Source organism: Chondrus crispus, genomic scaffold, assembly GCF_000350225.1.
Source record: "Chondrus crispus Stackhouse genomic scaffold, scaffold_61, whole genome shotgun sequence".
Lineage (NCBI taxonomy): Eukaryota > Rhodophyta > Florideophyceae > Gigartinales > Gigartinaceae > Chondrus > Chondrus crispus.
In genome coordinates, this window is record NW_005178572.1 from 187,352 (window position 1) to 209,079 (window position 21,728).

The 21,728-nt window shown below is 53.6% G+C and overlaps 1 protein-coding gene across 1 annotated transcript; it reads right to left on the bottom strand.

Annotated features, from left to right (window-relative positions):
• Positions 1-11,740: 11,740 nt before the first annotated feature.
• On the bottom strand, positions 11,741-12,196 carry CHC_T00007080001 (hypothetical protein). The gene has a single exon (XM_005710478.1). The coding sequence runs from the start codon at positions 12,194-12,196 to the stop codon at positions 11,741-11,743; it is 456 nt and encodes a 151-aa protein (XP_005710535.1).
• Between the last annotated feature and the right edge of the window lie 9,532 nt (positions 12,197-21,728).

Below are 21,728 nucleotides of genomic sequence, written 5' to 3' on the forward strand. Positions count from 1 at the left end.
GGCAGCGAGGCACACTCAATCAATGGATGAGATCATCCATTGCTCGAATGTGCCTCGCTGCCTCGGCATCCCAATGAACTCTATTACTATACAGTATATATTAATGTACTATTATATTCATTGACCAATAAGAAACACACTGTACTGTGATAGCCTATCACAGTACAGTGCGCCGCAGTTTCTGTATTCATCGAATCTGTATCACTGATAGGCGTTCGCTAAATGCAGTTTAGTCGGTAAAACCTGCACACTAACCTTATTATTGACACTCGCCGTCATCTTACTGCGGACGCAACTGTTTACGTAAATTTACATACCGCGAGGCCTGGCGGCCTGCTGTCTCTGGCACTCATGTCACTGTACGGTTGCGGAGATAAGATTCTATGTACTCGCTAATCACTTTCCAAAATTGCCGTCGTTGCCTATCCCCTCAACCGCCATTGCTAGGTCACAAACGTGCTACTGTATCTATATGTCTCACTGTAACGAATGTGTATCCCATGCAATTGCTGTCGGAGTGTCAGGCAGGGCGACTTGCGAACTCGAAAAAAAACAAAAAAACAAAAAAACAAAAAACAATAGGGGATTTTGGGGATAAGGGGATTTGGGGATTAGGGGGTTATTAGGGGATTTAGGGATTAGGGGAATGGTTGCCCTACATCACGCTTCCAAGCGTATTGACATACAAAGCGCTAGTCTCGATGTATGTTTAGGGATGGGCTCAACCTCAAATCAATTAACCCCTCCTCCCCGTTCGTCGTTGGCCTAAAACCGTGGCCTGTGGGCTCCAGTAGCATACAGGGATGCCGCGTAGAATACAGCTACAGTTTTGTGTTATCGTAAAACACGCCGGGCCCGTCTATAAATCGCTCGCGGGTGCCCTAAGCCATCAAGAAAAACGTCCCATCTGCCACAGTTTGAGCGCTGGATCAGGCAGTCTTTTTATTCCAGCGTGCTTCTCGGCGTCACACTTGATCATTCGTCGTCAGAATGCCGCCTCGAGTTTCGATTCCAATCTTGTGTGCTGCAGTCTTGGAGCGCGTTCGCCCATTTTAACCTTTCCCCAAGTGTATATCCCCAGGATTCAATAATATCAGCGCCCTGTCTTCCGTAAGCCAGGTTTCTTTAGCTTTTCTTTCCTCAACTTTCTACGGACGCAAGTGAGACTGTTCCTTATTGCCCCACCCTAGACACTAAATACCCACTTTGCTCCTTGCCTCTCCTAGAAACGAGAGAGAGTGAGAGAGTGAGAGAGTGAGAGAGTTTCTCGCTTCCGGCATTGGTATGGCACGCCTGTTTTCCCATTTGCTGCTGGTACTGATTCTCACGCTTCAAGCAGTGAGAGCGTCACCGACACGCAATGGCGTCGACATGGTTTCTTCGCCGCCATCGTCAAGAGCTGCCGAATCCGTCGTTGCGGCCAACCTTCTGCGCTCTTCAGTCCCGTCAAAGGACAGTCCGAGTTGCCCCGTGGTCCTCTCACGGGACAAACCTGTGGAGCGTTTATCCATGAGGTTGCGACCTCAGAACGTGCAGGTGAGACGAGACCAACAAAATGTTGCTGACGATCACCTCGCTGACAACGGCACAACGCGGCGCGAACTCACCATAGTGCCTCGGATCGTCGGGGGCCAATTCGCGTCTCCGAAACTACAAAACTACATGGTAGCGCTGTACTCGCCCGGGTTCAAGATGATCTGCTCCGGCACGCTACTCTCGCCCAAGTGGGTGCTAACGGCGGCGCACTGCGACATAACGACGCGGCACGTGGTGACTGTGGGCAAGGCGTGGACGCTGGGGCTCGGGCAGGCGGCGGAGCGGGGGGCGGCGGGGACGTTCCCCGTGCGGCGGGTGTTCAAGCACCCGCAGTTCGAGGCGTTCCCGGGTGTGCGCGAGTACCGGTTCGACGTGGCCGTGGTCGAGATCGAGGGCGGCACGACTGAGGCGTCGCAGTACATGCGGCTCAACGACGACGCGGCGCTGCCGCTCGACACGGCGTTCCTGCGCACGGTCGGCTACGGCACGACCGGGGCCGACGGCGGGCGCGTCGGGGTGCGGCCGATGGCGCTCCGGCAGGTGGACATGCCCGTCGTGCCGCACGCGGCGTGCCAGGCGCGGTACGGCACGCTGACGGTGCCCGAGAAAATCTGGGCTAGGAACCAGATCTGCGCAGGCTACACCGGCAGGGATTGCGACACATGGTAAGCTAAGCTATGACGGGGGTGTTTTCGCCACTTCGGGCGTGCGGCGCGCGACGAACGCGGAGACTAACGGATAGCGGGCGGGGCTATGATATGTATGTTTTTTATTTTTCCGCGTGGCGTTCCTCTGACGCAGTGTCGGGGACAGCGGCGGCCCCCTACTGCGTTACGCGGGGAGCGAGGCTGTGCTGGTGGGGACGACGTCGTTCGGGGTACGTTGCGGGCATCCGTTGTTCCCGAGCGTGTTCACGCGGGTGACGGGGCTGGGGCGGTGGCTGCGGTCGACGCCGGCGGAGTTCTACACGGGGTCGGGGGTGGTGAACGGGCCGGGGGCGGACGGGTGCGCGGCCGGGGAGGCGGTGTTCGCGTTCCGGCGCGGGGTGGAGTTCTGCCGGCCGTGCGCGGACGGGGCGGTGAGCGCGGGCAGGGGGGCCGCGTGCGAGAGGTGCCCCGACGGACTGGTGCGCAGCGGGTACAACGGGGCCAAGTGCTCGTGCAGGGGCTGGCGCGCGGCCGGGAAGGGGCTCGCCGCGGGAAAGTGCAGAAAGTGCAGGTCCGGGACTTATAGCGGCGTGAGGGACGAGGTTTGCAAGGCGTGCCCGGCGGGAACGCGGACGTGGGGCTGGGGGAAAGCTGCGTGCGAGGCGTGCAAGGCGGGGAGGTGTGGGAAGGCGTGACAAAGTATAGAGGTAAAGGTTGTATTGAGTGTGCACCGGTTTGGCTGGCAAAGTAAAGAGGTAAAGGTTGTAGCGAGTATGCGCCGGTTTGGCTGGCAGTTCTGTTGTTGCGAGGTAGGGGGCTGGTTGGATATCGCTACTACATACAGTGCGCGAAACTGTAATAAATACACCCATCGACAAGGATCAATCTGACACTTCGTGACCAGTCCGTCCACAAACAGCCACGAATGCGGGTCTGACACGCGCCAATAATAACGCATATCAATCAAGAATATAGATACAGCGCACCACTGTCGAGATACAGTATCTTTAAAAACCCGAGCGCAATTGTTATAAATACGCGAAATATGATATGACACAAAACATAAAGGAGCATTTAATACTTTGTTGCACCACCCCGCGCATCCATGACAGCATGCATACGACGGGGTAGGCTCTTGTACAGCTTTAAAAGAAGGTCCGACCCCACTGTAGACCAAGCCTCTTCAATGGCATCCTTCAACTCTCTAACATTCTGATAATGTCTGCCTCTTGCGTACACCATTCTAGCCATGACTCCCCAGACATTTTCGATAATATTCATGTCTGGGGACTTAGGAGGCCACGGTAGAGTCCTTATAGAATGGCCAGAGAGCCAAGTTCTTGTAAAATTTGATGTATGAATCGGGGCATTGTCCTGCTGGAACACCCAACCCTGCCCTTCCCCAAATACCTCTGAGCTAAATGGCAGTAAACCGTGGCGCAAAACTTCAACACACTTAGTAGAATCCTGTCTTCCATCCATAAAAACAATAGGAGAAACACCATATAAACTAATGGCACCCCACACCATAACCGAAAATCCCCCATTCTGTCGCTTAGAAAAATTCGTTCTTTGGTGCGGAGATCATGCCAGTACGAGTCAAAACCATCAGGACCATCACCATTGAACTTTTTCTCATCGCTAAAGACCACAGTATTCCAAAACTCTTCACCCTTGCTTATGAATCTACGGCACCACTTGACCCTATTCTATTTATGCTGAGGGGTCATCTGTGGTGCCGTGATCATTTTTCTATACTTGAGATAGGGCACAGCGCTCAGTATTTGTTGGATGCGTCTGTGCCCAATCGTCAGTTTGAGCTCAGCCTGAATACCTCTCGCGCTATCCTCTCCTATTAAAGCCATCCTGATTATAGCCCTCTTCTGCGTCTCTGAGATCTTCTGATTTCCTTTCCAGTGTTTAGGATGTTTGTGTTTAAACCCCAGCCTAAGTACACTCTGTACGGATCCTACGGAGCGATTGACAGCTTCCGCAATGCTCCTGAATGAAATGCATTCCTTGTGGAGAGCCAAGATCTGGCCACGCTCAAGATCGGTTATTGCGGGGCCCCGAGGCATTTCTTCTTTGTTCTGGATAGTTAAGTTGTATTGATATTGTAAAGGAGCAGTTGCAGTTTACGTTGGGATGTTTTGAGGCTGATATATATTACAGAGAATGCAGAGCAAGGTTGACCGTGGAGATTTGATACTGTTCTGACTTAACTGCAATAGGTCAGAGTACGTGTTATATAGACATATTAAACCACTTAAACTACCATAAGAGGGTACTTGACTTAGATGGATGAAAGGGGACTCAGCTTGACTCAAGTGGAGTCAGCTGTCTCCCTTTCTAATATAGCCTAAGGTACTTCATTTCTGAATACGGTAACACTCCCTCTTGAGGGAATGGAGATCAAGGCGTCATACCGACTTTTTGTTTGAGATACTCGAACGGTTTGACTGCCAATGCTTTCGTCATGATGTCGGCTATTATTTCAGTAGTTGGAATGTATGATATATGAATGTTGCCTTTGGCCACATTGTCAACGATCATCTGGTACTTCACATCGATATGCTTAGTCCTTTCGTTCACGATGCCGTTCTGTGCCACACTTATGCATCCTTGATTATCCGCTTTGATAGCAAGAGCGGTCCCATCCGTGATTGGGTTTACAATGGTACCGAAGTTTCGAAACCATAAGGCCTCTCGGATGGCAAATGCCAAAGCGATGTATTCAGCTTCCAAGGAGCTTTGCCCAACTGAAGTTTTCTGTTTGCTGCGCCAACTCACGGCACCTCCAGCAAACATGAACACATAGCCACTGATTGAATTCCGGGAGGGTTTCTCCTGGGCCCAGTCTGAGTCACTGAAGCCAGAGACTATGTCTTCCTTGCATTGATAAGACCTTTTGAGTAAACGATTCCCAGTTTCTTTGTGCCTTTCAAATACCGGAGCACAGATTTTGCCATCTTCCATAGAGACGGTGAAGGATCATGCATAAAACGAGAAAGGTAATTTGAGGCGTACGCAATATCGGGGCGTGTCGTGTTAGAAAGATGTAGGAGGCACTCGACCAATTGTCGGTATGGGGTACCATCCATGCTTTCTGTGTTCTCCCCCTCACGACTCAAACCAGATATGTTTATATCAGTACCAGGGTGTAGTGGTATACGGCTAGAATAACAATCTTCCATTGAAAAGAATAGCAGCATTCGGTTGATTAATGGCTCATGGTGAATTTTGATAGTAGCCGAAGACTGTTCGATGTCCATGCCCAAGAACTTACTGCTGCTATCCACTCTTCGAACTGTGAACTGGGCTGATATTTGATCAATGACTTCTTTGATAGGTCCGCCGTCATCACCCGTTATTTTGATATCATTCACATACACAACCAGTAGTATGATCGACTCTTTTAAGCGTTTCACGTAGAGGCTTTTATCGGCATGAAACTGGTCAAACCCAACCGAGAGCAGGAACGTATTTAGAAGTGTGTGCCATTCGCGAGATGCTTGCTTGAGGCCGTAGAGAGCCTTATGCAAGATTAAAACGTGATCCTCTTTTCCCTGCACAACGAAACCATGTGGCTGAGAAACAAATATTGTTTCTTTTAGTTCTGCATTAAGAAATGCAGATTTGACGTCGACGGTAACCGTGGGCCAACCATATTTCGCAGATAACGCAATAAAAAATCGGACGGTACTGTATCGGGCCACCGGTGAAAACACTTCACTGTAATCGACTCCCAGCCTCTGCGTAAAGCCTTTAGCGACGAGTCTGGCTTTGAATCGCTGAACGCTCCCATCGACATTTGTCTTAATATCGTATACCCATTTCGTTTTGACAGTTTTGCGGCCTCGTGGAAGCGTAATAAGAGACCAGGTTTTGAGATTGATAAGTGAATCGATCTTCTCTCTCATAGCTTGGAGCCATGAATCAGCATTAGCACCTGATGTGGCTTCCTCATAGGTAAAGGGCACATCTGTCCTGTCAGCATTCATTGTAGAGTCAGTCACCAAACAAGCTGTGTGAAAACCCAAACGCTGAGGAGGTACACCGGCGGTGCCACGGTTCGACCGGCGTAGTACCGGGTCGTACGTTATCAGGTCTAAATTGTCGGATTCGGATTCAATAGTAACATCATTATTGGTATCGTGTACCTCGGGTGGGGGCAGTGCATTACTGACCTCAGATGGTGAAACGGGCTGGGCGGCAGGAAAGATGCCAGGCATGTCAATTTGTACCATGTAGTCACCGTTTGAAGTCGTTTGAGAAGCTGGTTTGGATTCAATAAACTCGACATCTTGTGATATAGTGATCTTACCACTTTTCTGTATGACGTACCTCTGTCATAACCAACAAAAAAGCCTTCGACGGACCTGGGGGCAAATTTGCCCTCCCTTTTCTGTTTCAGGACATGACAGAAAGCCGCGGAACCAAATACTTTTGCATTAGAAAGGTTCGGGGGCTTGTCGTGAATAACTTCAAATGGGGTGACGTCTTCCTTGCAACTGTCGGTGTACAACCGATTCCGTAAGTAATTTGCACAGTTCACCGCCTCGGCCCAGTATCTGTCTCGTTGGGAAGTAGATATATTGACCATCATTGTTCTTGCCATGTCTAGGAGAGTGCGATTTAGCCGTTCAGTACGACCGTTCGACTCAGGAGAGTACGGAGCAGTTACCTCGTGTATTATGCCAGGTGCACGAAACCAAGATAACAGTCGGGAACAAACGTATTCACCGCCACCATCAGACCGTAACCACTTCACTTTTCGACGGTTGAGCACAGGGAGACGACTTACTGTGTTGTTGAACAAAGACTGGAACTCAAGAATCATTTCTTGTAAAGTATCTGCTGCCTGATTCTTTCTCCGAAGGAACCGGACCATTGAAAACCCACTGTAGTCATCGATAGCAGTAACAAAGTACTGTGAGTTTGAAAAAGAACGGACACGCACTGCACCAACCATATCTGAATAGATACGGTCAAGTGCATTCAGAGCGTGGTTTTCAGAGCGTGTGTTGCGACTGTGTCGGCACGACTTCCCAAGCTTGCAGTTTTTGCAGCTTCTTGAAGGGTTGTTCTATCCGGTTGTTGGGATACCTTTCACAATCTTGCTTGATTTTGACAGTACTGCAGCACTGACATGCCCTAAGCGTCTGTGTCATGACAGGGGATCACCCCTGGTATCCGCGAAAAGGGCTGTGGCCCGTGCTTCTTTTGGAATATGAATGACGGCCTCGTATAGACCGGCTGTAGTATCGTAACCCACAAGCTTCCTTTTATTGTTTTTCGTGTCCTCAATAAATCAAAGGCCTTCCGAACTGCCGTCTTCGTCGAACACAGAACGGAAGCCCTTCTTCCGAATACAAGAGACAGATAGGAGATTATACAATATGTTGGGAACATATAGGACATCGCTGAATGTGATGGCTTGTTTCTTTCCATTAACGATAGCCAAAGCCACTACGGTGCCAATTTCTTTTGTATCGAGGAACTGTTTCTTACCAACTTGGACAGAGCAATCTTGGCTAACGAAAGCGGCGAAATTTGACCTATCATTGGTCATGTGTGCCGTGCAGGCGGAGTCTATCATCCATTTTGTGGAGCACTCATCTTTCTGACATACAACAAGGGCCTTCGAAACTGTCACCATGGCAGTATGAGCTGGGGGTGCCTTGTCGTTACCGTGTTTGTGGCCAGCATGGTGCGGCCTTCGATGGGAGTTCTTGCCACCATTTTTCATAAACGATTTTCTGTAGGACTGACTAGAGGGGTTATGAAAACACCTACCAGATGTATGACCGTGTCAACTACAATGTGAACAGTCATACTGTGATTTCGGTTGGTGACTGTTACTCCCATTGTTCATAACGAGAGCAGACTGCGTGCCTGGCTTTTTAATTGTCATTTCAGCAACGACCAGTTCTGAGAGTGCCTCTGAATATGCCTTGCCTGTAGCTCGAATCACTTGCGCAATAACTGAGAAACTAGAAGATAACCCACGAAGCAAAGCACGCTTCTTTTCTATGTCACTTACTTTGTGCCCAATTGCCAGCAACTCATTCGTCAATGTTTCGATTTTGTTCGAATATTCAAGGACTGATTCGCTAGTTTCCATCCCGATTTCCTGTAGGGCAGACAATTTGGCATCAATAGAGGCTTCAGAAACCATTTGATAAGTTTCTGTAAGCGTCTTCCACACCTCTTTGGGGTCACGCAATCGGAGGACAGAAGGCTTACAGGCGGGACTTATAGACATCATAATGTGTGCCAAAGCCATATATCGGTTTTGCTCATGGATTGTAAGCTTTTCTTCATCCGTAGGAGCAACAGCAGTCCCTTCAACATGTTTCCAAATACCTTTACCACGCAGCATAATTTCCATTTCATTTGACCACAGATAGTAGTTTTGTGGGCCCAGGCGGTCGATGCGAAAGAACGAAGAATCAAGCTTGTCGTTTGACATTGACATTGTGGACCAGGGAAAAAACGAGAGAACAAATGGAAATTTTCAGCTATAGGCCCATAACCTATTACAGAGAATGCAGAGCAAGGTTGACCGTGGAGATTTGATACTGTTCTGACTTTACTGCAATAGGTCAGAGTACGTGTTATATAGACATATTAAACCACTTAAACTACCATAAGAGGGTACTTGACTTAGATGGATGAAAGGGGGCTCAGCTTGACTCAAGTGGAGTCAGCTGTCTCCCTTTCAAGTATAGCCTAAGGTACTTCATTTCCGAATACGGTAACAATATAGCGCTTTACGGTCCTGTTTTGGCGCCCTAAAGGTACTGTACTTTATGGTATTTCGCGTATGTATGCCAGTTTCGCGCGACTTTGCGGAGCTAACTCCAAAACCGTGTCCACGTACAACTGGCGGGCTCTACAAATGTTTATTTCTTGATGTCCTGGTACTGTACGGGGGGCGATGCTTTAGAAGGGCAATCGGAGGTGTTGTTTACGTGGTGGTCGATGGGTGTATTTATTGCAATAAATACAACCCATTGACGAAACTGCATGCAGTTTCGCGCACTGTACCTATATCATCCCCCGCCCGAAACATGAATCAGTGCTCTAACTTGGGTCTAACTCAGTGCTCTAACTTGGATCTAACTTTTGAATAAATGTTTGATGAACATGACGTTATGATACAACTATTTCCATTGATGAGCGTTTCTATGGGAACGCGTTGGACTACGCGCCCTGCCGATCTGATTTTTGAATTCGGAGCATCGTTCCATTTGACCGCCCATTATCGTACCTCAGCTCACTATCACAAGAGCACTACCCCCCTATTTGGTCCCTCAGAGCAACTCTCAAGTCCCTATCGTAGCCTCACCATTCTCAATACCCTCAACACACTCTCGCAACATGGTGCACCACGGCCCGCGCTTTGCCCACCTCCCCACGGCTACCAAACTCACGTGTCTCAGGTCTGCACGGACCGCTGTGACCATAAAAAAATAAGCATTCGTGCCTCCGCTCGCTTGCATCGCATTCCCTATTCTTCCTTGCAGCGGTTTCTCAATGCCAATGACGCACCATCCCCTCAAGGCCGACCCCCGGCTCTCAATGCCCGTGAGGAAAAAATTATCCTCGACTCCGCGCTGGACTTCGCGCGAAACGGAACGCCATTGTCTCGTGAATGTAATAAAGATTTAGTTCAGCACTTTGTTGAGCGACTTCCACAAGAACGCATGGAAACGATTCTTTTTCGGAATCTGCGCCCAGGTGACAGGTTTCTATAATGCTTTTTACGACGAAATCCAGAGTTGTCCATGAAAAGACGTTGCAATTTAGAGAGCGACCGCGCTGTCGCCATGTCACCGTCAAATTTAGCAGAACACTTCGCTCGTCTTGAGCAAGTGTATCGGGAATTTCAGGTAACAACTGGGTCTCAAATTTTCAATTTAGACGAGTCCGGCTTCTCTACAGGAACAGCTTTCAGAGCGAGAGCGAAGGCTGCGATGGAGAGCAGGGGTGGAATAATTCCATTGAAATGAAGTGGTCGGGAAATGCTTCCCACGTAACGATTATGCCAGTCGTTTCGGCAGACGGACGCAGCTGGACACCGATAGCATACCCGGAAAGCGAGCCAAGTACCGAGTACGACCCGACGGGACTCGGGAGACGCCCGCATGTTATCTCCCAGGAAATGCCCTTGTTGCCTATAGAGATCCCGTGGGAATGGACTCCCAGATCTTCTTGCGGTTTTGCGAGAATTTTGTCTCTGAGACAAAAGTGTTACGCAAAAGACATAGGAATCTAATTTTTGACGATGGACGGATATGGGGCCCATACCTCATACAAAGCCCTTTCGCTTTTGCGAGAGAACAAAATCCATGTAGTGGCTCTTCCCGCTCACACAAGCCACCGGACCCAGACACTGGACTACTCAGTTTTTCCCCGTTCAAAACCTATCTACGTAATGCCCTGAATGACAGATCATTGATTGCTACTGCTGAAATTCGGAACGACATATACACTTATGTGAATTACCGCACTCTGCATATAGTAAGTCCGTTACATACACAAATATTGTCAATGGGTTTAAGGGTTGTGGTGTGTGGTGCGCTGTACGGAAGAGGGCTATTCCTGAAGTCATTCGCTGTGGGGACATCACCAACTGTGGAGCGTATGGGTCGAGGGAGGAATCATTTGAGGCTTTTAAAGAATTGCCGGAGAGCTTTTTGTCGTCTCGAAATTTATTGAGAAGTCATGGGGCGGTTCTAGAAAACGGGACTTTAAATACTAGGGCTGGGGCTTTATTAACCACTGACGGTGTATTGCAAATTTTACTAGTACGGGAAGCAACTAGAGCAGCAGAGCAGGAGCAGAGGACTGCCCACCAGGCGAAAGCTGTCTCTCGGCGAGCAGCCTGTGAAGAAAAGACTGCAGATCGGGTTCGTGTGGGGGAGGACACTCGCCGAGCACAAATCAATCATACAGTTTGGATTCGAAACCGTGGGATGAGAGAGGCTACGCGTGCACAATCTCGCGGCTTTTGGAGGTGGGCCGCACGTCAGCGTGCACTGTGCACACCGAGAGTGCCCTAAAACTTTGAAGTATAATTAATGATTGTATGATAAACTGTGATTCATACATAGGGCAGGGAGAGAGCCCTGATCGGTTACCTAGCCAATAGCTGTCGAGGACGGCACGGGCAATCTGTTTGACGTTGATAAGCGCCGTTTTGACATAAGATACGAAATGTACTGGTTGACCTGTTGGAAAAAAGTGGAGCGCATGGCTAACTAGAAGATGTTTTTCATTAAATTTAAAAGATTGACCCAGATTAAGGGGGGGCTGATACTGTGTACAGTGTGCGAAATTGAAATAAATACACCCATCGAAAAGAGGTGACCACGCACTTCCCGAACAACACGTGTCCAACTGCCACGTCTCTAGCACAATCACGCGTCACTAAAACGCCTATCAAGTCAAATTAGTGGCAAGTGCAACCAAAATCAAACTATCTTTAAAAAACAAGGCCAAATTGCTATAAATACACGAAATTCCATATGATACAGAACATAAAAGAGCCTTTAATACTTCGTAGCATCGCCGCGAGCATCCATCACTGCATTCATGCGACGTGGGAGACTCTTGTGAAGCCTGAGTAAAGGGTCGGACCCTACTGTAGCCCAAGCCTCTTCGATGGCTACCTTCAAGTCCTCAATGTTATCGAATTGCTTACCGCGCGCGTAGACGGTCCTAGCCATGACACCCCAGACGTTTTCTATAATGTTGATGTCGGGAGACTTAGCCGGCCACGGAAGCGTAGTAATAGAGCGTTCGGCGAGGCACTGTTTGGTCAAATGAGAGGTATGAATTGGAGCATTATCTTGTTGAAAGCTCCAATTCTGCCCCTCCCCAAACACTTCAGCAGCAAGCGGTAGTAGTCCATCCCTCAGCACCTCGCAGTACTTAGTAAAATCCTGACGGCCATCCATAAATATTAGCGGTGGCACTCCATACATACTAATAGCCCCCCACATCATGACCGAAAAGCCCCCATCTGCCGCTTAGGAAATATGCGCTCCTTGGTCCTTAAGTCATGCCAATACGATGCCAGTCCGTCTGGTCCATCTCCATTAAACTTTTCTTCATCACTGAAAATGACTCTGTTCCAAAACCCTTTTCCTTTTCTGATGTATCTTCGACACCACTTGACCCTATTTTCTTTATGCGTAGCAGCCATTTGTGGTGCCGTTACCATCTTTTTATATATATTAGATACGGTACCGCGCTAAGAATTTTCTGAGCGCGTCTGTTTCCAATCGGGAGTTTTGGCTCAGCTTGAATGGTCCTGGCGCTATCTTCTCTCTGTAAAGCCATACGATCCATAGCTCGCTTTTGCGTGTCTGAGACTTTTTGATTCTCTTTCCACTTTTTAGGCGCTTTTCGCTTAAAACCTTGACGCAAAACCGCTTGAACGGCCCCTCGGAACGATTTACTATCTCGGCAATCCTTCTAAAAGACACATATTCGCTGTGAAGAGCAAGGATTTGACCGCTCTCCAGTTCGGTGATGGCAGCTCCTCGAGGCATTGCGCGCCTTGTTCGAGCTAGTGAGGCAGTTGAAAGTATGGAAGGGAACCGCAGACAGTCTACTGCAATCGATTATATTGTGTTTTAAAGCATAACCTTTCTGCTTTGGCGCGACAAAACTACTGTACTATATGGAATTTCGCGTATTTATGCCTATTTCGTTCGGTTTTATATAGGTAACTTATCAATTGTAGCGCTGACGGGCCCCTATCAGCTCCCCCTCTATTTCGAACCAAAATCAACATTTAAATTAAAGAAGTACTTCCAGTGCTCCAAATGAGCTCAAACTTGGACAGAGGGTTGGACCCTGCCGATGGAGACACATACCTAAGATTCCGATGCTGTATCAAAACGGCACCACAACTGTAGTAAACGCCCTCATTGGCTTAAGCCATCTCAAGGAGCTATCCTACACCGAATTTCGAACCACTGCGCATTGTAGTACAATTCCGTACCACAACCCCCCGGGGAGATGATAACCGCGCGGGAGGGCGGGTGCTACTGTAGCGAGCAGGCGTACACGCGCCCGCCGCCGTGCACAGTAGTACCCCAAGGGTCCGACGTGGGACGGCCAGTAACAGCGGGCGTGGCCACGGGTAACACGTGGCACAACCGTTAGCCGGGATCGTGACCACGGGCACACGTGTATAATCCGTACGGTAGCTAACTAGTAATTAGTAGTTAATGGCACAAATTAGCCAATTTAGCACAGTAGCTGGTATACAGTAAGTAACAGCTACTGTAGCGGGACAGGTGTCCTGGCGTCCCACTTAGGGGTTAAGACCGGGGGCACCTGCCCCGTTCCAGTAAACGGGAGGCAGACTCGCCTCCCTTCCCTTTACGGCTAATTGCTATCCCGTTCCGGTTTCCCTTTTAGTCTCAGGCTTCTAACCCGTAACCGGCCGTCCGGATCTAACACCACTGACCGGCTGCGCGTCACCGGCCACGTGAGCCTTCCCTCTTTTCGAGTCCTTCCGTACGGTTTGCGTTCGCGCGTGGGTTACCCAGCGGCGCGGGCTCCCTTACCTCTAACCGCCCTCGTTTCCGAGCGGTCAGGACGAAGGTAGTTATACCACACGCATCAAAAAATTGTATTTGCTTTTAGTTTTTTCGTGGTTACCCAGGTAACCGGATTGCACGCTGTCGTGCAAGAGACCTCCTCCCCCCTTGGGATATCTGCCGTTGCATCTCATGCTCACCCCTCTCCGACATCCACAATACCCGCGCGATTCGTGCTTCTTCCGCCGCGTCCCTCGCCGAAATGCGCTCCTCGGCCTCCCGCTCCGGCTGAAATCGACGTTTCTTTGCCGCTGCATCTCTCTCCACACGAGCCCAGGACGCGGCATCACGCGCCGTTTCCCTCTCCAATAACTCCTTCAATACATCGTCGCTAGTCAGCAGTGCCCCACCCTTCGTATTCAATTGAATACGAAGGGTGGGGCACTGCTGACTGGAACGTTAACGTTCCATTCTGCATAACGGGACCATCGGACCGCAATAAATTTCTAGTGGTCCTGTAGCTCGTACAAAGATCTAAAAAAAGGACTAAATGACTCCTTCCTAGTGGCATAGCCGTCCGTGTTAGTGATGTCTGTTATCTTAATAACTTCCGGAATAGCCCTGCGTCGCACTGCGAACTGTGGTACAACGACCGATCCGCGGTCGGTGTACAGTAGGAGCGGCCGCGCGCAGCGAGCACGGGGCACCGTGGCCCACGTGTAATACGTATGATTACCGAACGGGCGCAGCAAGTGACAGGTGTACGCTTGGGTACACGTGTAGTGTAAGGAACCGTGTGGGGATAATGCGCGCGCAGTGTAATGCAAGCGCGTAGTGTGAGGATCCGTGCGGTAGTGTAATGACGGCGCTAGATTTTCAATCGCGTACAGTACCTGGTCCACAGTAAGTGACAGGTACTGTATTGGACAGGTGTCCCGGGCGTCCCTCTGAGGGGTTAAGACCTGGACACCGTCCTCGCAGTAAACACGGGGGGCAGACTTGCCCCCCTCCCTTTCGCGTCTACGTACTGCCGTTTCGGTATTCTCTCGCGCGTTGGCTTCTAACCCGTTACCGGTCGTCTCCGATCTAGCACCTCGGGACGACTGCGCGTAACCGGCCAGTGTGCCACTCCCTTTTCGCAAGTCCGACCGTTCGGTAACAGCGCGCCGCGCGTCTCGCGTCGCGAGCTCCCTCGGCTCATCCTCCGAGCCTCTCGCCCGCTAGGGTTTGAGGAGAGTTGTACCACATTTTGGTACTCTTGTGGAGGGGTACAACTCTCGAGGTAGAGCCGCGCGCCTTGACGCCCGCTCTGCGCAGAACCGTACGGACGGAAAAGGTTGAGAAATCACCGCGTCGATCGCGAAGCGTATTCGACGATGAACCGACCGGATCAAGGGGCAGACTCCGCCTCCGGGCGTCTGAGCACCTGCAGTGGCAGTGGCGCACCGCGCCCCCGGGTGGAGAACCCGGAAGCCCTGCTGCGACCGCCACCGCGACCGGGCCGCACGCGAGCGTCCGCATCGGATGTTACGCCGGCCGGGTCGGCAGGCACTGAGAATCGCGTCCAATGGATGGTCGACGCGATTCAGCCGCGCATCCAGGCCTGGGTCGAGGAGTTCCTCGCTACGGAACTCCCCCAGGTAGCGCGCGTATGCCTCGACCGAACGGTGCCCGCTCTCGTGGACGCGCACGTACGCAGCGCGATACCACCGCTTTTGGACGAACTTCTACCCGCTCAAGTCCAATGCGAGGTGGTGACCGCGCTCACCACTGTGGATGAAGAATCCCCGTCCGGCACGGCTCTAAAGGGAGCGATCAGCTCCGCCGTGGCCAATCGTCTGGCCACGACCTTCGCCGGAGCAGGAGTCGACGCACGCGAGCAGCGCGACTCAACCGCTCCGGATTCTACGCTAACGCACGCTGAACCGATCGGCGCCGCACCCGGGATCGGTACAATGGCCCCTCACCCGGAGGGTAAGACCATTTACCTCCCACCAATTTATGGTGCTACAGGAGGGCCCACAGAAACTTCGCGACAGAAAAGCGACAGCCGTATCGGTCGAGCAGAAGAAGCGCACCCGGCGCTCAAGGCTACACCTCGGAGGGTACAGAAAACCCCTCCGAGGAAGAAGACACAAGACGTCGCCACAAGGCGACGCGCAAGAACCGCGACGGACGCTACGCGCGATACCGCAAGACGTCGCCACAGGGCGACGCGCAAGAACCGCGACGGACGCTACGCGCGATACCGCGATGCCGGGGGGGTCGGTTACCCCTCCGATGATAACCGCGACGGACGCTACACGCGATACCGCGATGCCGGAGGAGGTGGATACCCCTCCGATGACGAGGACACCGAGTCGGACGGATCGCGCAGAAGCGACCGCAGAGGCCGCAATGCGCGCGACCGACGTCGGTTCCGGCGAGAAGACTCCGATCCGGAGGGCTACAGTAGCCCCGGCGGAGAAGGAGACCGCCATCGCAGGGGCAGAGACCGCCGGTCTGCCCCGAGGCGGGATCCGAAACGGTTGCCGGTGATCAGGCCGCTGAACGACCTGTTCACCAAGGCCGTCGACTACCGCACGTATAGGCTGGAAAATCGCAGCGCGCGCTACGACGCGAGTACCGCGCGGCGAGTTAACCGATATCGGAAGAAGTTGGACGTCCAGCTGAAAACCCACACGTTCGGTGGTCAAGATCCAATCGCGGTGCTAGGATTCCTCGCGCGCTTCAAGATGGCCTGCGACCACAATGGGGTCAGCGAAGGCGCGGCCGTATGGTGTTTCCAGTTCTATTTGACTGGGCAGGCTCACCCCTTGCTCCAGTCCAGGCTACACGGGAACACCATGGCGGTCGATGCGGAGCAGCGCGATATGCTCGAAACCTACGCGGAAGTTATTAATTTTTTATTGCGCACGTACGCGACCGACGAAGTTATTTCCGAAGCGGTCGGTGATGTCACCTCCTTCCGTCAGAGCTCTAATATGACGGAGGAGGTGTACAGTAACCAGTTGTGGGACAAGGCGTTGCGCTGCAGAACCGTATTTTCGGACAGGCGCCTGAAGTCCCTTTTTGTTGAGGGACTTCTGCCAGCGACGTGCGCGCAGGTGCGGAATTATCTCGTGACGCATCCGGGCGTGGACTACCAAGCGGTGGCACGCTACGCGCAAGCGATAGGCGAGACGCACCGCTCGGCTCGAAGACAGGCGACCTCCTTCGCGTCGCCTCAAGCACCGTCCGACTCGGTGAGAAGATTCACGCGCAACGCGCGGACAAGGCCCGTGCTGTCGGTCGAGTCCCTGTCTGAACTTCCGACAGCACGCGGAACCGAAACGGAGGAGATACTGGCGGTGACGGACCAGTCGGCGACGCCGAGCTCGCTTAGCTCGCCGCCGACTAGCTACCATCCGTCACCTGCCTCGTCCCCGGCGGGCGCGCCGATGGCGCCCGCCCAACACGGTAACGCGCGCGCACATCCGTACGGAAGGCCAGTACAAAACCAGCGGGTCCGGTTCTTCAATCAAGGATTACCTGGACCCCCGCCGTGTCGGTTCTGTCTGGACCTGACCCACCGACAGGAGCAATGTCCTGTGGTGGCGGATAGCGCGCTGCGTTCGAAGCTTTTGCAGGCCCGCGAGGCCAATTATCAAAAGCTTCGGATCCGCCAAGGTCTCCGCCCGGGTTCGCCGTTCGAGCGCCAACCGCCGACCGCGTGGCAAAATTCGCGTGCGCAGGCTCCCACGGGCATCAACGTGGTAGAGCCGCGCGAGGCCGTTCAATCGGAAGAACCCGCGCTACCGCTGACGGACGAGGGGCCCGAGGACCTTGGGTTGACGGGGGAAGCCGGGGAGGACGCGTAGAGGCGTCGACGATCCTCCCCGTGCCAAGCCTCAATAAACAAGGCACCCCGTCGACCGCTTCGGTACGCGCGCCATCGCAGAGCCGAACGGACGAAGCGGCAATTTGCTTCTTCAAGAAGCAAAATTATAAGGTCACCGCAACGGTCGGGCAACGACGCGCGATGATGCGCGCCATCACGCCGGTTCTAGATTCGGGCGCCGGCCCGAATCTAATCCACCTACGCTGGGTGGCAGAACCGTGGCGCGCTGCCATCCAGTCCGCGCGGAGCCCGCCGCTCATCGACGCTTCGAATAGGTCGATGAAGGCCCTCGGAGAGCTCAAACTGTACGTCCGGATTGGTGAGTTCGTCGCGCGCGTGCCGTTCTTGGTCGTCACCAACCTCGCGGTGGACTGTATCCTCGGAACCACGTTCCTGGATCGCCACGTGAAGGCGATCCTGCCACCGCAGAGGAAGGTGCTGTTCCATCATGCGCCGTCCGTAGCGCTGACGGGAGTCACACCCTCGAGGCACGACCGCAAGATGGCCTCGAGGGGACCGTCGCAGCAGCTCCCGCAGGAGGAAAATTCGGCCGACCGGAAGCGCGCGCAGTTCCCGACGAACGTACCGTCACGGAAAATTCGCGTGGTCAAGGGGGTCACGATACCCCCGATGACCCAAGCGATGGTACGCGTCGCAACACCGGTTGGGGGGCTTTGCTTCCTGCAAAACCACCCCAAAACGGCGCATAAGAATTTATGCCTGATGGCCCAGGGGGTCATGGACCTCTTCCCGGGCGAGCCGTTTACGGTGCTTGTTAGCAACTTCGGAAGCCGCGCGGCCCACGTCCCCAAGCATACCGTTGTCGGTCTCGCGTTGCCATCCCCCACACACATCCTGACACTTGGCGTGCCGGTCCCCGGAGAGGCCGACGCTAAGGAAGGGGGAGGGAACAAAAATAATTCCTCGACCGCTACGGAGGAACAAGCGCGACGCGAACAACCAGTTACGGACGAGAGCAGAAGACAATCCTCCACCGCTACGGAAGGATACGCGCGTCGCAAAGAATCCGCTACGGACGAAGGCAGGATTAATTCCTCACCCGCAGGGGAATGTGCGCGACGAGAAGGACCCGTTACGGACGATGGCAAAATTAAATCCACCACCGCCACGGGAGGAGGCGCGCGACGCGAAGAACCGGAAACGGACGACGCCCACAGTGGCAATCCCGCTAACGCGGATGAGCGGACCGATACGGACGCGGAGAAGACCCGCTCGTGGGAAGAAGACTTCCATATTGGTGCAGAAGACAGTACCGTCCGGTCGGAAATTATGGACATGCTGTCCGAGTTCAAGGACATGTGGTCCGGCCACTTGGGTAAGATCGATGCTACAAAGCATCGCATCGAGCTGAAGCCCGGTGCGAAGCCGATCTACCAAGCACCCTACCGAGCCGGACCCATCGCGCGCGAGAAGGAGAAGAAGGAAATCGACCGCATGCTGCGCGCGGGAGTCATCGAACCGACATCGGCCGAGTGGGCGAGCCCCGTGGTCTTCGTCCCTAAAAAGGACGGGACCATGCGGTTCTGCGTGGACTACCGCAAGCTAAACGCCGTTACGGTTCGCGACTCCTACCCACTACCGCGCATGGACGAATGTATCGACTCGCTCGGCGATGCCACTGTCTTTACCACGCTAGACTGTAATAGCGGGTATTGGCAGGTGGAGATCGCCGAGGAGGACCGCGATAAAACAACGTTCGCGTCGCATTCGGGCCTCTACCGCTTTCTACGCATGCCGTTCGGTCTCAAAAACGCGCCCGCGACATTTCAACGAGCGGTCGACATCATCCTGTCCCGCGTGAAATGGGAGACCGCGTTGGTCTACCTTGATGACGTCATTGTCTACTGGCGAACCGTTACGGAACATATGGCACACGTGCGCGAGGTACTACGCTTGCTACAAGACGCCGGCGTGTCGCTAAAACTATCGAAGTGCGCGTTTTTCGATACGTCGGTTACCTACCTGGGTCATGTTATCCGACCGGGACGGCTGGAGGTCGAGCGTCGCAACGTTGTCGCGATCGAGCGGGCGCGCGCGCCAACTAACCAAACGGAGCTACGGTCCTTTTTCGGTATGTGTAATGTCTACAGGAGATTCGTCAAGGGCTTCGCGAAGATCGCCGCACCGCTTAATCGGAAGACCGGCAAAAATCAGCCCTTCGAGTTCGGGGTCCTATCCGATGCGGAATACGAAACATTTGAGGCGCTGAAGAAGCGCCTCGTGTCACCGCCAATTCTCGCGTTGCCCCGTTACGGTCAGAAGTACACGCTGGACACCGACGCGTGCGGACACCAAGTGGGCTGCGCCCTTTTACAGGAGCAGCCCGACGGGTGTCGCCTACCGATCGGATACTGGAGCCGCGCGCTAACAGACGCGGAACGCAACTATACGACCACCGAGAAGGAATGCTTGGCCGTAGTGTGGAGCATTCTAACGCTACGGCCGTACCTGTACGGAAGCACGTTTAATCTCCGCACAGATCATGAGGCCCTGCGCTGGGTCCTCAACCTGGCGGACAGTTCCGGGCGGCTCGCACGCTGGCGCCTACGCTTGGCGGAGTACGACTACGACGTACAGTACCGCCCGGGCGTCAAGCACCAACTCGCGGACGGCGTCTCGCGCCTACGCACCGACGGCGGAGACACCGCTCCGGTCGATGACGAGGTCCCGTGCTTCGTTGTCCAGTCGCAGGAAGGCAGCGAGCCCCTCCTGGACAAGGTGCACTGGGACCCGACACAAGACCGTCCGGACGGATTTCACGCGCTCGCGGTAACTCCCGAGGAACGCGACGTGGCGTCCATCTCGGTTGAGGATTTCCTACGCGAGCAGGCGGACGACGCGTTCTGTCGCGTCGCTGCCGAAACGGTCGGAGAGCCTAGTTCTAAGTTTGACGTCGACCGCTACGGTTTCCTTGTAAGGAAGTCCCCGCTCGATGGGACCCTACAACGCGTGGTACCGAATCGGTTACGCCCCCGGGTACTGTACCTGGCACACCATCCGAGGTTAGCCGGTCATCCGGGGGGAACGCGCATGTACTACACCCTGCGAAGGGAGTACTACTGGCCACACATGGCCAACGATGCGTTTGCGACCGTACGGAACTGCGCGTCGTGCGCTGCTACCCGCGGGACGCCTGTCAAGAACCAGAAGGATCTCAAGCTGTTCCCCGCGGCGGGCCCCATGGAGTTTGTCGCGATGGACCTCCTGGGCCCGCTGCCCAAGACCGCGCACGGGAACCAACACGTGCTGGTTATTACCGATCGGTTTTCCAAGCTTACGCGCAGCATACCGCTACGGATTACCACCGCTTCGGTCGTCGCTAATGCGTTCCTAGACAACTGGGTCTACGTCTACGGAGCGCCGCGCTACGTGCTCACCGATAACGGTCCGCAGTTCGCTGCTAAATTCTTCGATGCGATATGCGCCCTCCTGGGGGTGAGGCATTATCTCACGACGGCCTACCACCCCCAGACGAATGGGCAAACCGAACGGTTCAATCGCACGCTGGTGCAACGTCTCCGACATTACGTGGAGGAGCACCAGCGCGATTGGGACGACTACGTGCAACCGCTGACCTTCGCGTACAATACGCAGGTCCACCGGTCGACGGAGACCACTCCGTTCGACCTGGTGTTGACGCGGCCACCGTCTGGATTGATCCTTCCCGGAACTGTACCGCAGGGCGCGGGGACCCATCTAGAGGACCCGCGTACCCCGGTACAGTACAAGAGGGCCACGCTGCGCAAGCTCCGCGACGCTCTCGACCCCGCACGGACGAAACTTACCGCTTCGCAAAAGCGGTACAAGGACAATTTCGACAAGAAGGTCCGCTTTCGGCCGGTCGTCAAGGCGGGCGACTTCGTGTACGTGGACCGCCCGCCACGTCCGTTGACAAGCGTCGAGCGCCGCACGCGTGCGCGAAGTCCGACCGATACGGACGACCTCTCTGTCAAGCTTCTACCCAAGACAGAGGGTCCATTTCGCGTGCGCTCCGTTACGGACACCACGGTCCTGATCGAACAGGACGGCGTGGAGATTCGCGTGAGCATCGACCGCGTGACGAAGATGCCACGCGGGCCGGGG

Coding starts and splice junctions, on each gene's coding strand:
- CHC_T00007080001 (XM_005710478.1), bottom strand. CDS start 12,196: ATGATGTGGGGGGCTATTAGTATGTATGGAGTGCCACCGCTAATATTT.